The sequence below is a fragment of the Camarhynchus parvulus genome, chromosome 2 (genome assembly GCF_901933205.1).
Source record: "Camarhynchus parvulus chromosome 2, STF_HiC, whole genome shotgun sequence".
NCBI classification, from domain to species: Eukaryota; Metazoa; Chordata; class Aves; order Passeriformes; family Thraupidae; genus Camarhynchus; species Camarhynchus parvulus.
The window spans coordinates 33,618,419-33,636,560 of record NC_044572.1 but is presented as its reverse complement, the minus strand read 5'-3'; the positions used below and the strand labels follow the sequence as shown (position 1 = coordinate 33,636,560).

Here is an 18,142-nt window from a genome sequence, read left to right as displayed (position 1 = left end):
GGAAAAATAACTGCATGCACCATGTAAAGTCACATAGCCAGGCAACTTTTCTTGATAGAAAGGTATTTCCAGTTATGCTTAAAAACAATATATTTTTGTGCTTCAAGGGCACAGACCTTTAGATAAACTATTGCTGATTTGACACAGCAAGTAGAGAAGACTTGCTTCTTATCAGACCTTACACCTTTGTGAGATCTGCTGCATTGTAACTGTGACCCGCACAGACATGCAATCTGGCTCTCCTTCCCCCATTGCACATAATACACATAATTCTTTCAGGCCTGTCAAGGAAAGGGTGGGCAAGAAGAGTTCCTTTAGGAAGTAGCTCTGCAGTGCTCTTCCTGTTGCAACATGTGGAGAGGAAACAGAGGCCTGATTTCCTGACCCGTACAGGAAAGCAGGAACAGGTTGCTGTGAGGAGTTTTGGTTGCTTTTCTTGGAAAGGAAACAAGAGCCGAGCCATCAGATGCTGTTAGCATTGTGCTCTGCTAAAAACATGTGTAAAACAACATGACTCATTACAGCCTTAATATTTAGTACTCATTTAGACATTACTGTAATTATAAGAGTGTGTTGTCATAATGGAGCATGGGGTCAATCCAATTATAAAGTTGCCAACAGCATTTTTTTTTCCACTAATGTACCTTCCTGAAGTTCTAATTGGTCATACTTTTAAAAAACCAAAACCTTAGCATCTGCATTTTTGAAAAAAATTAATTGCTATGAGGACAGCCTTATCGGTCTTATTAGTATTTGTGTAATGTCATTGAAAATACCATAGCAGTTCCCCCCAGATGTCAGGTTCATTTCAAGCAATAGTTTGGTGATCTGATCTTACATAGTTCACTATTTAACACTGGAAATTTGTTTGACTTTTAGGGCTGAGTTGACATGAATATTTCTGATAGGCATCGCATCATAAATACCTGACATGACTTGAGAATATTTTATAATTTTCTACACAAACTGTGCATACATTCTTAAGGTTAATTTATTGCCTCGCTTTACTAAACCTGAACTCAGAGAAAATAGTCTGCAAATTGTCGGCTCAAGCTCAGCTTGAGCTCAAACTGATTAGTGCAAAAAAATTTTCTTTTTTTTCCTACTCTTTTCTTGCCATAACATATTTCTACTTCAATTAACTTTCAGACTCGAGTTCTTTTTATTCTGCTCTTCTTGGTGCTGACTCTTGCTGCTGAATAGCTTTGCATTAACTGCTAGGGACCTAATAATTTTAAAATACCAAAGTACTGAAGAGTTTCAGTTATATAATATGGCTTGCTGGGTCTTTTTTGTTATAACTTTCTACCCATTATCATTTCCACAATCCCAATTTCAGTAAGTGTCTTTTTTTTTTTCTTTTTGCTTTATCAGTGTAAATATGTTGATTTTTTGGGTTTGATTTTAAGGAACACAATATGTTCCTTAAATATGTTTGATTTTAAGGAACAGAAGAATGGAAGTGAGAAAGATTAAACCAAATATCTTGGGATGTATTAGAGTTTGAGTCTAAATAAATACCCTACTGTTGTTTTGCCCTTATTTTGTAACTTTTCTGGCCTGTGGGATAAAGGGCAAGTAACAGGCATTTTTTTGGAGTTTAGGACATCATCAGAATGAATAAATAACTGGATTCTTTAACAGAGCTTGTCTTGTTTGATGATTGAGACTCAAACCTGAGAGTCTAGATCACTTGTGTAAGACACTCATTCTGATAGCATTAATTTTGAACTTCAGCTATACCTCCATCTTTAAGCCTTCACGATGGTAAATATTGAGCACATAATTGCCCAAAGGGGCTACAGTTTGTATTTTTCAAATGTTGTTAAATAATCTTCAAATCTGACACTATTAACTTTTGAAAAATCTTACCAAGAGTTGAGGAACATGAGTCAGAATGGCAAGCTGTTTAATATACTAGGCAGTGGACCACAGTTGTGCATGGAAAACATTCACATGTATTCCTTCATTCCACAAGGAATGTGCAAGAAAATAATAAAACTCCTGGCTGTAAATACCTACCATAGTAGGGTTGGCGAACTTACATGTCATCAGCGTTAAAATGGACAACTGAAACAAATCAGGCACAATCACATTTATCCTAATGTTTTATGTAGTGCATTTTCATATTTAAGTTGTAACTTTGATTTTGTTTTGGTCTGTTTAGTGTTCTGTCAGGTTTGTGCTCAGAAATGGGAATTGAAAAAATTGTCACAGTGTAGGGGGCAGAAATTAACCTGCAGATTGCCTTAGGCTGCAGTGGGATAGCACACACTTAAATCCCTCTGAAATATATATTATTAATCTGTTTTTCAAGTTGTGGTGTGGTTTGGTTCTTCTTTTCTGTCTATTGTGGTTGTTAGAATATTATTATAATTTTCCCCCTTGAGCAATTCATGGGCATTCCTAAGTTTTAAATAGTCTAATATTTGAGATGCATGCTTGAGTGATATATTTTTCAGATTTTTTTTTTAACCTGAACTGTTCACCTTTCTTTCTTCAAGCACATATTGTCAGATGCCAGTATTTTTCAGTGAAATAAGTAGTCTGAGACTACTGTCAGAGAGGCTGGCAGCCATTGTCTTTTGATCCGTCAAAATAACTCTGAAGTGTTTCCATCCGTATATTGAACAAAAATATCCATTGTTCCTACTACCATTACTAGAAAAGCAGAGATGGCTGGAGTAAACCATGAAGAATTCTTTTTGGAAGAGTATTGATAACTATTGGATAGTAGTTCATCCAGTTAGCTGTCCTGGAATAAAAGAAATATTTTCTGGAGAAACAACCTATCCAAAATCCTCTTCACCCATTTCTTGGGATTGGTAATCTTCAAAGCAGTGGGTAGATAAAACCAAACTGCTTTCTGCCCTCAGCTACACACTTAATGTTTTTTTATCATGTCTTACTTGTATTTCTGGCCAAGTGACCACACCTTCAAAATGTAACGCACTTCAGTTTAGCAGTTATGTCGTCATAGTATTTTTAAGGCATGCAACATTTTGAAGTGTTTGAGAATAGAGTGTAATTGTAACAGAGTAACACCAGCAAATCAGTACTTTTCACATTTGAACTGTAATGGGCATGTAAGTTCTTGATGCTAAATCCATCTGTTTTCAGGTACTACATGTGTTTAAGAAGCTTCACGTTATTTCACTGCCATATAAATACCAAATTCCTTTACTCAGACCTCCTGGTTTTGTTTTATACCATTCTTCAGAGGCAATAAAAGGAAATTTGTCAAGGTCTTCTCAAACTGAAAGGGACCAAAGTAAGAATGAGTGGGCTTGTGTTTTGCAGAGGTTTTTGCAGCCTATTTTTTTTCTTCATTCTACACCTGTGTTTGTAAGCATTATGAATCATTTTATTAAGCCCTTTTCACTTTAGGTGTATAAAGTCTGAAGTTACATTTACAATTGTCTTTCATGTATAGGTAGTTACTCTTCTAGAATTTGGAGAAACTTGTGCTGATGGGCATGAGAAGGGATTTCATATTTGAAATTAACACTTCTTGAAAGCCCAGCATAGTTGTTCACAAACTTACACTGCCACTTTTTTTCCATGTTTTTTGTTTCTGTGATCCTGGTATACTGTATATATTTTTCTGAAAAATTTGGCTTTCTGATTAAAATAACCCTGTCTTATGCTGAATTCACAGATGAGGGCACAGAGCCATGGTCACTCTTTGGTCAGAATCTTCCCTGTTGCAATAAGCTTATTTTAAAATGCATCTTTCCAGTATGTTCACCTTATTAATTGAGTTGCTTTTCACTTTAAAACTTAATTAAATGCTCATGATGAAAATAAAAGGAGAGACATGTCTCACCCACTGTTGGGTCTCTTCTGTTGCAACTCAAGTGTTAACAGGAGTTACTTCAGGCACATAAAGGTAAGAGCAGAGCTCAAAGTGGTAAAGGTCAGTGTGGAAAGTCATGATTCCTTTCAGTGATGTTCTGAAGAAGTAAAAGTCCTGAGTAATGTGTTTTAAACAAAATCAATGAGCCAGCTGATGAAAGATTTGAGAGGCGGGATATACCAAAATAGTTATTTTATTTTTTTCTCGTATGGACTTACGTTATTGTTTATGACACAGAGTTGGGAACTGTGATCAGTACAGTAAGAAATGACCAAGAAGAGATTCCAATTTAATATTTATCACAAATTAATTTTGTGCTAACCTGTGTTACTGTTTATAATTATCTAATGCTAAATTGGTGAATAATGAGGTGAAGAATAGGAAGGGCCAAAATTTGGAGGTGCAACATTTCAAACTGATTATGCCTTCGTGTTAAAATGTCTATGCATTTAAAAATAACTAAATCTCTTATTTCTGAATGATGGTGAGCTTTCATATGGGTATCAATTGATGCTTTTGGGGTGAGGACAGAAGATTTTGGGCCCTGGCAGCCAGAACGCCCCCTAGTGCTATGCAGCAAGTCATGGATCCTAATCACCAGTTTATGGAAAATTAAATGGTGGATAACTGGCATAGTAGCCTTGAATTGAAGGTTGTGAATATTTAGCCTTATGACAGTATTGCCACCCAAACAAGACAGCAAAGAACACAAGCTGAAATGGAGAAAGAGAAAAAAAGCTCTTCTTGCTCATACAGAAAGTATTAAAATTCAAATCTAAGTATTTGCCAAAATAAAGAAGAACACAAGTTGAATACCACTATTCTTCTATAGTGTGATGCTTTCTATCTCCTGATACTTGATATTTTAGCAGGATTTTTTTGGTAATAAAATGAACCAATCATGGTTAAATTGTAAACTATAAATAATGGTGTAGAGTGCTAATGACATGCAAATGTAACTGGTGTATGTTGGAATAACCAGCAAGCCTGCAGTTCAAGGATCATATAACATAACTAAGATGACAGCCTTGATCCAGCCAGTTCAGTGATATTTATGTTATCAGAATTAGAAGATAGCTTTCCAGTGATGTAAATTATTAGTACATATACATTCTGTCTGGTTAGTGTATACATAATGTAACCGGTCATCTTAGTGGTATTGCTTACATTCTTTTTGCATTAACTCATCACACTCCATTCTCATGGAATTAAAAACAGGAAATAGTTTGCAGTGCAACAGAAGCACCCAGTGTATTTAACTGTGTGTGAGCGCTGTGTTTCAATAGATGTACTCTGTATTGTAAATGTATGACAAAGCATTTATTACTGTGTTATTGCCGTATTACAGAGCAAAGAGTGCTAAATAATCAATCAGTTAATGGTCTGTATGGCAGCTTGAACACAGCACATCCATTGTGCTTATGCTGTTAGAAGGATGAGTTTATGACTGTAGTGTAGTTGCACGTTTAGCCAGGGCTTAATGTCCTAAACTGGAGCTGACACAAATATTTTTGAAATGCAGCTTCAGCAACAGTTTCCAAGTTCTCCAATATTTCAGAAGGAAGAATCAAGGATTATCTCAGAGGTTCTCAGAGAAGCTATTTAATTTTGTTGGAACAGGAGAGAGAGGGGGAGTGTATTACAAAATACTTTAGCTTCCTTTCACTGATCGTTATTAATTATATTCTAGCAGTTTTATCAGTTTCAAGTTGGGATACATATATGGCTTGCTAGAAATATACTGGCAGAGGAAAAATAGCTGCTTTAAGTTGCAGCTTTGAAAAATGCTTTGAAAACCTGTAGCTACATGTCTCTCAGTGATGCAACTTGCCAGTGAAGGGCTTGCACATTAAACTTATTTTTCACTTACTTTCATGGCAGGAAGGAGCTGTTTCTGAAAAGAGGAATAAGAAATGTGTGCTAATAAATTGGTTTGTACTATTTGAAGGTTTAAAGAGTAACTTTAGTTATCCTCAACCTTGGTTGGTTTATAATTAGGTGCTGTTTTCTTTGCAGATAGCGAAAATACCGATTATGCCAATTTCTATGTAGCTTTGTGGGACTGCACAGGAGATAAACCTGATGAGTTGACATTTAAACGTGGTGACGTTATCTACATTATCAGCAAGGTATGAGACACTACTGGGGCTACATGGTTGTAAAAAGAGAGCCATGGCACAAGGGCACATTCCCACAGTTCTGTGGGGGGAAATTGGCACTCCCTTTCAAATCCTTTGTCTGCAATCAGATAGTCACTGCAATTAATTGTTTTGTCAAATGAACTATAATCACAATTAAAACATAGCCATGTAACAGGAATTAACTTTAAAGCATGTTTATTTACGTGTTAGATCTTGGCTACCATTTGTTAACTGACTTAACAGGAGACAATGTACTTTCTGCTTGTAGAAGTTAACCTTGGAGAATTTTAAGTTATCTTGTATGTTATGTTTTTTGTTTCCTGTTTTATATTCCTGACTCTGCTGATTCTGACTTTTTTGGGATCTTGCTACAGAAGATGGTTTGTTTTTTTGAACTATGCTTTCATCTTTATATGTAGATTGTTATTGTTCTGAGAGCTCAGATTCCAAATTCATTTGCTCTGACAGATTTGGGCATTTTTTATTACATTTCTGTTTGCAAAGCAAATGAGAATTATAATTTCTCTCATCTGAATTAGCACTAAACAGTAAAGGCATGAAGTTTTGTTTTATGTTGGTGTTGGTTAATTTTCACATTTTCTCTTGACCTCCCCAACACAAACAAAACCTCTGTTAAAATATATATATCATGGTCCATTGAAGTCTACTTCTGAACAATTAATCAGAGGAAATTTCTATTTTCTCCCCCATTAGAAAAAAAAACAAACCACTTTTAAAGTTCTCAATGAAAAAAACTACTTTATAAAATATGTGTCTATCTAATTGCTGTTCAGTGTAATTAGTACAAAAAATATTGTAGGTCACTGAAATACACAAGTAGGTGCATGAAAGATAAAGGCATCTGTTTGTCCTAGTTTCAAATTAAGTTTTGTCACAATTGCTTTAAATCTTCTGTGATACCTTTAACTACATTTCTGGATAATAAATGTAACAGCTTCTGTTTTAAATAAATTTAAGATTTATGGATATAAGGATAGTCCTATATAAAAATATAGAAGATATATTACTAATATTAATTTGACCATGTATGTCTTTTGAGGTATTTCATTGTCACTTAAGCTAATAACTGAATTGCATTACTAAAGGCTGAATAAAGCTTGTGGATTGGGCAAACTTTCAAGCAGTTATTCAGCACTGAAGAATTGGACTAATTTAAAATAACCACTTCTTCCCCCTCTCGCTCCCCCCAGAAAGCCCATGAGTGAATGGATTCCACTGTATGAGTTTGGCCTCTTTGTGGGTTGTGCTCTTCGGGTACATTATGGCAACTATAAAATCTTAATCTTCAGCTTGCAGGTGAAAAAAATTGTTTGCTACTCCTTCCCCAAAAGAGTGAGAAATTTAATTTAAAAAAATGGAGCAAAATAGAAAAACAGTAGCTTAAGCTGTCCTCTGTATATCAACAGTCCTGTTGCCATGCCGTGATTAATCCGTAATCGGTCCTTGAAGCAGGCTTGCTGCTGCTTCAGATATATAGAGCCTCTCTCTGTGGGAATGATTTCTGCTCCAAAATACAGCCCAGAAAATTCAGCCCTGTTCCACTTAAAGATTGTTACAGCTTTTTCAGAAAAATGAGTGTTGCCCACTACTGTCAACTTGGAGTTTAGGGTCCTTGGAGGGGAAAGTGCCGGAGAATTATCTATCTTAACCCTCCACTTGATTCAGTTTCAAGGTCTAATCATTTATGAGCTCTTTGTCCAGTAAGTGAAAATATAACCAAAGGAAAAGTGAGCCTAACCATCCCGAAGTGGGTCAGGACTTTTCTTCTAAAATATTTCCTAATCCACTACATTAATATTTGGATTTTGTGGCAGTCGGCAGGAATCCTAGGCAATTTTTTTATTTTTTCACACCATCTAGTGGTTGAAAATGAGAGATGCAGGTACTGACAGGGGGGCGATGTGTATGCATCCAAAATGGTGTCATAAATTCAGCTTCAGCTGAACCTAGCTGTGGCTTTATTGCCTTTCTATCATATGTCAGCCAGGAACATTACTCTTGAAAATCACATTTTGCTGATAAGGAAGTAAGTACGGCTATAGCCATGTTATAGTAGGAAGGGTGAAGCATTAACAAAATATCAAGAATATTTGTGCAACATGTAAGAGTTCTTTGTTTTACAGTGAAATATAAATGGCATGGCCTGCCCTGATGAACGTGATAAGACAGATATTCATCTCTCCCAGCAATAGTTATGCCAAAGCAATATATTTTTACCAGCTTTTCTCATACCTGTATAGAAATTAGGGGGAAAGCACTATTTGTTTCCATGAAATGAGATCATTTGTACAACAGAGTAATTATGAACCAGTTTAGAAAATTTGGGCATTTATACAATTTAAATAAAGCAAGAGGAGGAATATGTTACATGTAAGTTTCTAGGTAAATGTCTTTAAGACAAATGAGCATAGTTCCACTTTGGCAGTGTTTACTTCCTAAAATAGCTAAGTATTATGCAAAGACAAATCCCCAGAATTTGCTTTTAATGAGCATCAAAACTCAGTGTTATTGCAATGAGCATGAGCTCATTCTCTGACAACAGAGATACCTATGCCCGACTAGTGCAGTTACTGTGGAAAAGCATGTTTTTCTGGTTTTAAAGGTGTATTCAAAAACTATTTAAGCTATTTTCTAAATATTTATGTCAGTTGTGGCTTTTGTGTGGCAGCAGTCCTGCGGGCTTTTACAAAAAAAACCCCAAAAGCCTCACAACTTCTTTCTAAGTTTTTCTATCAAGTTTCCCTCAAAAGTTGAGTTTTTAATCTGAGCAGAATTAACAGAGCTATAACAGTAGTACTTGTTAAGTTTATTTTAAAATATTTTAAAAGTTAACATTTCAGATTAATTGATTAATGTATCTGTACAGATATACTATTACTAGTATTTTATAATATTCTGGAATATTCAAGTGGCTTTTATCACTTGTGCTATGAATGATGTGAACTTTCAGAGAGCTATATACCCTTATTCCACTTTGTGATGAAAAAATACAGCTGTACTGATAAAGAGACTTGTTAATAACATTTCTTAGTTAATATTGACTGTTAGAAATGCAATACTTTGTAGATCTGTTTTCTAAAAGGAAGATTTCTCTTAACTCCTGCTCATTTATGGGCTTGCCTTTGCTTTCAAACCCATGTGATAAATGGGAAAACAGACCATAGTATAGCAATAATTTTTATAAATCTTCTATAGCTCTACTCAAGAAATCAATTTCCAGAAACAATGATAACTGTGGATAGAGGTAGTTCTATTTTTTTTTCCTAAGTTTTGTATGCACAGTTTATGCAAGTGCAACACTTCCATTACTTGTTCATTTGCTTTAGGTGTATATTTTGTGTTATGAAGTTCCATAGTTTCATCAGCCAAATGCAAGTAATAGTGAAAATTTACTTCAATTGGTTAGTGGGAAGCTGCTTAGCAGAATTACTGACATTTCTTAACATGGAACTAATTTAATATATTTCTTACTTATATTTGTATTAAAATAGCAAATACTTCAAAATCAGAAATTATATCTAAAACTGGAATTCTCCTTGTTATTATTTCATTGCACACCAATGCTGCTCTAGTATTTATGGTTCATGGAAACCTCATCTATGGCAACCTTTTGCTCCAAATTTTTCCATGAAAGTAGTGTGTTAACTTGGTGCTTAGATAACCCTACATTCAGTGGTTGTAGGTTTCACGTGTGGCAGATTTTTGTTCTTTCAATACAACAAATGTTAAAATGCTCACATCTCAACCTGTATTTTTTGCCTAGTAAAAAGAGAAAGAAAGTCCACAGCTCAGGTTACTGCTTATGAAATAAAGGTGCAACTTAACCATGCAGCTGTTTCAGAATCACTGTGAACATTTTGCTCACTATCTGTATAATCTTAAGAAAATATATTTATTCAGTCTTTTTCTAAAAGATATGAAAGACCTACTAAAGTCCTGAGTGTTTTATTTTTTCAGGTTGTTTTCTGGCTGATCATATTGAGATCCATGATTTCTATTCCATGGCCATATTGCCTATGGCTCCTCTAGCAAATAGGGAGTACCACTAGGAGTAGATTTGCAGAGTGAAGCACTCAGTGCTTGAGCCCTGGTGTCCACACCACGCTTTTCCAAAGCCATTGGATGTCCAAAGTGGTCTAGCCTGGTTTTGTGGAATGAGAACAAATTCATGGTTGGAGCATGTTCCATTTTAGCTTCATCTGAAATAAATGTAGTGTGTGTGCTCTGAGGCTGTGCAAAGGGAGTCAGTGGGGGGAAGGTGGGAGCTTTGGGAGATTCACTTCAGTGAGATGCTTCTGATGAAAACTAAAATGCAATACTCAGTTGTACATTACCCATTTCCTGGCTTGTTTAGTTTTGATCTTTCCGGGTGGGGGTGGGAGAACAATAAGTATATGTCTAAAGATAGTAGTGAAAGCCTTTAAACAGAAGTTTGGTTGGAACTAATGCCAAGTGACTCCAGCTCTGTTGCTTTGCATACTGATAATATGTAAGCCTTTACCTATCAGATTAGAAGAAAAGTTGGCAACGTGTCATCTAAGGGAAAATAAAATGGCCTTCCTATTGTTCCAGGGTGTTTTCTGGGGGCAGTTTTGGTTCAGAACTCAGTCTGCTTACTGTGATTTATATTGGAAATCTTTAATTGCTGTATATTTTTTATCATGTCATTGTGGGAAATAAAACCTAATAATGCAACCATACAATAAATTTAGTGCTTATATTTTTAAAGATGATCATTTTATTGCTGTCTTAAAACAACTCTACTACCTGTGAAGAAGTCTCATTCAGTTATTTAAGACATTTGTCATTCTCTGCTTTTAGAGAAAATGCTGTTCAGTGCCAAAACTGCTCCCTGGTTGATAGTGTATCATTCAACAATTACACCAAAGGAAGTCCTAAAACTTTTTAGCTAGTATGAATCTCCTGGATGAATTGGAGATGTTTTAAAATATTATCTTGCTAAAATTACACCCTAGAATGTTCTTTGCAAAAAATTTATCCCTGCTTCTGACACATATTTAGCTTGATAGTAGATGCTACTTATTTTTACGCCAAACAAGGCTATCGATACATTTTGCTTTTCAGTTTTAAAATTTGCAGGTATTCAGCCCATGACTTAGTATTACTCACACTGCCACTAGAAGAAGGAAGGAGAAAAATCTTGAATTCATATACTTTGGTTGTGGTTTTTTTTTAAATACAGCTCCATTTTTTTCTTCAAGGCATTGAAACACAATGATAATTTTTCAGCAGCTCTTTTTTAAAACCAAACAAATAAAAAAACCCACCCCACAAACATGAAAAAACATACCATATGTATTCAACAATGGAGACTAATTGCACAAGAACTAGATGTTCTCAACTTTTGCTGAAGTCAGTAGAAGTTTATATGCTGCAAAGCATCTGGAGAATCTCATAAAGGCAGAGGAACTGTTCTAAAGGCAGCAACTGCTTTGGAAATCGTCAAGTATAAAAATGTTCTCTTTTTGTATGTCAAAATATCAAAATTCTCTTCTGCAGAGGACTAAAATCTTGAATTTAAATGATATCTGTAGAAAATAGGGAGTGTGTTTCTAACTATTGCCTTTCCCCAAGTACAAAAGGTTTTATGATCAGTGTCTCATGAAGTCATGAGTCCCTAGACATCAGTGCAGTGAAATGGGTGGGATGGGGACAGGGAGAAGCATTTGCTCACAGTGTGTTCAGCTGAGAGCATTTAAGGAGCCTGTAAACCCTGATGGGACTTTCACCCCCTGCTATCTAACATGCTGTATACAGAGTGTTTTGCCAGCATGTTAAATGTTAAATCATAACCTGTTCCTTCCTGTCCTGTGAAATTACTTCACTTTGGTTAATACATTTCTGCTGGGGAAAAAAAATAATCCATTCTATGACAGTGGAAATGCAGAAGTAGTTTAGAAAGCATTTGGTCATTTGTTAAGGTTGTTGTTTCATATTATTTGGCATAATATATTCCATTGCCCTGGTGCTTGTCTTCCAGGGAGGGTGGTGGCCCCCTCCTCCCCCCGGCCCTGCTAACATTGCCTGGTATGGCAAATGTGCTCCCTGTCACATGGCAGAGCGTGGCCGCACACTTGTGCATTCTCCTCATTGCAGGGCAGCTGGATCTGGCCCTGCCCCCCTCTCCCTATCCCTCTATTTGCCTTGGAGCAATTCATTTTGCAGTTATTGAATTTCTTTGGAGAGTTATTTTCATACAGCGAGCATCACAGCACCTCTGGATCTTGATAGCATTTCTACATAAGGAGAAAGAAGCTTTGTGTTAGTAATTACCTAACATTGTCAGGAGCTGACTGCAGGCCTCTTTCTAGTGATAACAGAATAACCACATAATGTAGCTTTATAGCACATGATTAATAGAAAATAATTACACATCCTACAAAGGGATGCAATATTTCTTATAAATTGACTACAATGGTTTCCTGTAGATTAAAGGACTCTTCATTATTTTATCAGTCCTTCTGAAGTATAGTTGCTTGCCTATGTTAGCAGTGATATTAAGAGCTGAATGCAGTGAGGGATACCAGATGGTAAACCCAGTGGTACCTGAGATCTGAAACTGATGCTTGCAAAAGCACAGTGTTTCCCAACTTTTTTATTCATATAAAACCCCTAACTGTATTCATATCCTTCTGTATATTAATCCTTATTTTCCACAAATGTGGGTTTCAGAGTTTTATTCTACACATCTTAAGCAGCAGTGATAGACATATGGACCTCACAAAAGCAGTGTATTAATGAAATGATATTGCTGCAAAGGAGTTTATAATTTATAACATTGATAGAAACAATACATAAGTTAGGAATTTATGTGTGACTTCAAGAAAAAACTAGGGGGGCTGTGTATCTGCCTCACTAGTTAAGCACTCTTTCATGTTACTGAGGATAGGAAGGAGTGGTTAGGAGTTTGAAAGAGAAATGTCTATTCTTCAATCAGTTTAAAAGGGAGTGCTATCTAATTATTCTAAAACCAGATATTAAGGTTTTATGTTCTCGATAGCCAGGTGTCTGCATTGTATTTTTGTTCAGACTTCTATAGACTGCAGATAGTTTAATTGGGATTCATGTTGCTCTTGAGACCCATGCAAAGAATTGTAATGTAAAGTAAAGGCTTCAGTGTTGCAATATTGTCTGTATGGTATAATGGTTGCAGTGAATCCTTAAATTAGTTTACTAGTCTGTTACATCAACATTCATTTAATCTTCTCACTTAGCTTCATGCCAGAGCAGTAAGTGGTGTATTTGTAAGTAGCAAAACCCAGAAAGTTTTTAAAAGAGCAGCGTGCCTTTAATTTTAATTTGAGCTATCTGAATTGTTTCTTTAAAAACAATTGTTTCTAAGTCCATGTAGTGTTGCTAACTGGAACATTTTCAATGGATAATGTAATCCACAAGCTTTTTCTGTGCCATTTGTCATATGCAGTTTAATGACTGCTTAACTGAGCCACTTCCCTCATTTCATGTATTGTTTGTTTTTTTGGCTGATGTCTAGCAAAACTTGCTTAATCACTCTTGTCAGTCACTGTGCGAATTCCGTGTAGCAGCTTAAAATCTTTTGTTGCTTTCCCTTGGAGAGATTTATTGCTGAGATTCCAGTAGTATACGTGAGTGCTGTTCCTTTCAGCAATTTCCCACTTCAGTCTTGAAATCTAGTTTGTATATTTAAACAGTGTATTGTGAGATAAAGTATAGATTTTTAAACAGGCTGATCTGGAAGATTATAAACCTCAGTGTCAGGGTATTGTTTCGCCTTTAAGGATTTGGGGTGTAATGTGAAGCCTCATGGGAAAGGTTATTAACTTCTGTGGAGAGCAGTGTGTACTGAAGATCAGGTTGAGATACCTCTGGACTTTCAAGACCAAACCCATCCCCAGCAGTCTGCTTTGCAGTGGAAGGGGGAAGAAGGTGGAATTATTTTTGCAGCTTTTTTGTTTGCATATTCACATAATAAATGAAGGTTTTCCTGCTGTTTTTTAAGTGGATTTCCTTTAAATCACACTTACTGCAGTATTTCATGCATAGTAAGATAGAATCTTTTACATTACCAATTCATTGTTAAGCGAAGGGAGAAAATGTTTAATTGAAGACTAATCTTCACCCTTCCACAATTAGAAAATACAAAACTGTGTGTGCTTGCATGCAAGCATTAAAAAAAAAAAAAAAAAGAAAAGAAAAAAAGACAAAGAAAAAAGCCCACATGAAAGCAGGCCATCATAGTTAAGCACAGAGAGAGCTGAGTACACTAAGCACCTCATAGGACCCCAGAGAACTCTTGACCAGGCTAAATATGCCAGCAGAAAATCATTATAGCTCGAGCTCTAATGAAACACCATTAACCCTTAAGCTCCACTTGGCTATTTATAACCAAAAAACTTTACCTACAGTTCAAAATAGTAGCTCCATCTCAGTAGGACCTGTAATTGAAAATTCTTCAAAGAGCCTTTTCCTCTTCTCATCAGAAGAGCAGTATAGCAGGAAGCAGATGCTGCTTATCAGAGATATCTGTGTATTTTGTATTTTGCATCTTTGTTCCAAAGTAATTTCTATGTTGCTAATCATTCAGTTTTGAGTATGGTCTCTGTTTTAATAATGCTTCATTTGTAACTCAATATATATGTATGTGTGATTCCAGCTGTTACAATTCATTGCACCATTGTTAGGATTGATCTTAAAATATCTCATATCTCTTATATGACACAATATACAATAATTACATATCAGTATTACATTATTTTATTTTTACAATAATTATATAGCACAATACTGCAATACTCTTACTTAGTACTGCTTTTGGAAGATATTATTTCTTTAAATGATTATAATTCATTTTGTTTCATATTTATCTCACTAAGCCTAAACATATTTGAAACAGAAGTACATTAGTCATCTGTCAGGAATATGAGATCTGCTGTAGAATTTTCTGCAAGCCTAAAGCAATAGTAGACTTTGTCCATAGAAAGATATTATGTATTAGATATATAGTGTTCCCTTCACATTTGAGTGAAGTAGTTTTTAAAATAAGTTGATGGTTTCTTAGAGTTTAGCTTGTAATACTAAAATAATCCCTGTTGATTGTTATATATCAATGTTGTCCTATTAGATTTTAGTTACAAAGACAAGGTTTTTGTATTTTTGATGAACAGAGGATAAGGAGGTCGGCTATTTTTAGTAGGTGTTAGAGAAGTGTGGCCATAATTAAGAAATTTTCTTGAGTATGCCTGGCCTTTAAAAAATTTACCTTCTGCCTTTGCCTAACTGCATGTGAGCGCCTATAACAAAAAGATAAAATATTTTAATTTTCAGTTGAAATGATTATAACTATATATAAGGGAAAGCATCCATAAGGAGTTGCATACAAAACTCTATTACATTTATATCAGACTAAAGGTTAATACTGCGTATTGTTTTCAATTAGGAGTACGATAGATCTGGCTGGTGGGTAGGAGAAATGAAGGGAACCATTGGCTTTGTGCCTAAAGCCTACCTAATGGAGATGTATGATATTTGAGAGGCCTGGGTAAGTACATTTTAATCCAATCTTCTGTAATGGCTTATATGTTCCCTTGTTCTCTGTTTCATAAGTATGTCTTTCCTGGAACCTTTGTAGGAGTCCTGTTAACATAAAGATTATAGCAAAATATATTGAAGGTTCAATTAAAGTACTTTTTTTTTCTGGGGTTCTATATGAAATATTAAACCACAGGGTACAAAAGATTATATATTTAATAACTGTGTTCCCTTTTCCAATTTTTTTAAAAATAAAATTGATGTTGTTTATATTTAGTTTTGTTACTTTAGTAATACGTATATATCTGTCTGTGCAGAAAACTGTGGAAGGGGATGGATATTTGGACAGGGTTTGACAGGCATGTTTGAGGTTTTTTGGCTAATGATGAACTTTCAACTTCCCTCTCCCTAATCAGGAGAAATCTGCACTTGAAATGAAGAGTGGTGTGCAGCTGCAGTTTACAGAGCCAGCCTCTGGAAGACAATTCTGCTGTACATGTTTTGCGGTTTCAGCGAATGTAGTCTGATCATTGCCTCGTGTACATTAAACATTATAAACTGTAATTGATCATAACTTTATGGAAATGGTCTGCTTAGGCACTTTTTATAGAATTTTAATGCTTGGAAATTAATAGATGGTAATTAATATATGGGGCACAAGCAGCCATATAGTTCCTGTTGCTCTTTTTTAAACATGTCAGCAGCACTCTGTATAGCTGTAGGTTGGTGTTCTCTCAGGGAATTTTGCTATCGTTTCCTGTTCTGCAGATTCACAAAAATTATGCAGAGCTTTGAGGGTAAACTCTTACTCAATTCAAGCATGCGTTAATCTTTTAATGCTCACTGTTCATCTTGTGCAGTTTTATCAGAAAGTTGAGGGAAATTTATGTATATTTCAGGTCTTCAGGGTATTCTGTTTCCAGATATTTTCAGGTTATGCTTTGGCCAATTATTAATTTTTCTCATATATTTAGTATTGTATTGTTAATTACTTATTTGTTGACACACAATAAAGATTTGATTATTTTGCTGATGTAATAAATGGGCCTGTGTGGTAATACTGCTGTGGTACCATTCTGACTTGTCATGGTAATTCTGTGGAAATCTGTGAAAATATATTAAACCCTAAAATTTTTGCTAAGTCAACGCAAGATAAATTGCAAGTAAAAATATTTTTGTCTGTGGTAGTGTGAAATATTTCATCTGAACCTTACAGATTATGTAGAATTCTGATACAGGTTGTGCAGCAGAGATCTTCATCTTCACCCTGTGTGGATTAGCAACAGCTACCCGCATTCTTGTGTCAAAGCCAGAACTTTGTGGCTAATCAAAAACATTGATTGAAACATAAAAAGGTACACTAAAATATTACCACTTGTGCAGAAGTGGTTGGGCAAGTCAGAGTTAATCTTCTTTGGGAGATGTACTTTACCATTAGCATGGTAAAGATCAACTTTTTTAGGTCCTCCCAGACAGTTGATTTGTGAGACCCTTAATCTGCCAGCGAGGCAGGTCAGGCCAGCCTGTGAGTTGCTGAGCCTGTGCAGGTCCCCCTGTGGTTGCTTGTGCTGTTTATGCTTCAGGCAGACCCTGCGGACGCCGTGGGTTAAAAGGAAACGTCAGCCTGAACTCGGAATTTGGATCCTTTCAGTAAACTAAGATGTTGTGCTCTGTGTCAGCTAATGTATGGTACTTGCTGGTACACTGAATTCTAATAGGCGTCAAACGGGACCGAGTTTTGTTGTAATTTTTTAAAGAGATAGTCATTGGAATTGATTCTGTGTGTTATCAGCGAAGCATTAAAATGATAGATTATAGTCTTCAGATCTTTTACTACTTTAATTTGTCAAGCGTACTGGTGGATTGTGTACAGAATGTGAAGCGTTAATAGCGGGGCTGGAAATGCTCCTTCTCCCTTGTTAACATGGCAGCGCCATAAATCTGCCCACCGAAATGGCTTTTTATTAATTACAGAATTCCGAATCCCACCACCACCTTGCACTTTTTAGGGAAGGAGCCCTCCCCCCGCTCCCGAGACGCGGTGCGTTCGCTCGGTGCGGGGCGCGGCGCGGGGGCGGCCCCGGCGCGGTGCCTGCGCGGTCCCTGCGCTGCGCGGCCGCGGCGCTGGGTGGCAGCAGATTTTCGTGGGACGGGCGGAGGCGGGTCCCGGTGCCGCTGCCGTCCCTGTCCCCTTCCCCCTCCGCGCTGTCCCGCGCCGCTTCTGCCGTTTTTCCAGGAGAGGGAGTCCTTAGCCAAGCGATGAGGGGCACAGCCTCACCCGGCGCGGCCTCTCCTGGGTGGTGACGACCGGAGACATCAAGTGGCTTTTGTCTGTAATTCTCTTTTAGGGCTTCCCCCTTCTTAGTGCTTATTGCTAGGGGTGAGTAAAAAAAACTGCCTTAAATTCAAAACGTGAAAGATGTCCCGAAATTCACTGGTAATGTCTCAGAATAAACCAGCGATGCACCGCGGATGAAAGGTTTACTTTAAATCTGTGCAAATTCCATAACCTTTTTTGGATAAGAAAACCTCAGTTAATATAACTCAAACTCAGGTAGAAGATGCTAATTGCTTAATTTTCTTTGTTCACTTAAAT

At 36.3% G+C, this 18,142-nt stretch overlaps 1 protein-coding gene across 1 annotated transcript in view; it reads left to right on the top strand.

The window, feature by feature from the left end:
• Positions 1-17,565, top strand: part of SKAP2 (src kinase associated phosphoprotein 2) — a 119,773-nt gene extending 102,208 nt beyond the window's left edge. Inside the window, exons 11-13 of the mRNA XM_030943616.1 lie at positions 5,873-5,985; positions 15,455-15,556; positions 15,963-17,565. Of these exons, the coding sequence (XP_030799476.1) occupies positions 5,873-5,985; positions 15,455-15,547 (206 nt within the window). The 3' untranslated portion in view covers positions 15,548-15,556; positions 15,963-17,565. The remainder of the gene's footprint in view (positions 1-5,872; positions 5,986-15,454; positions 15,557-15,962) is intronic.
• Positions 17,566-18,142: the final 577 nt, after the last annotated feature.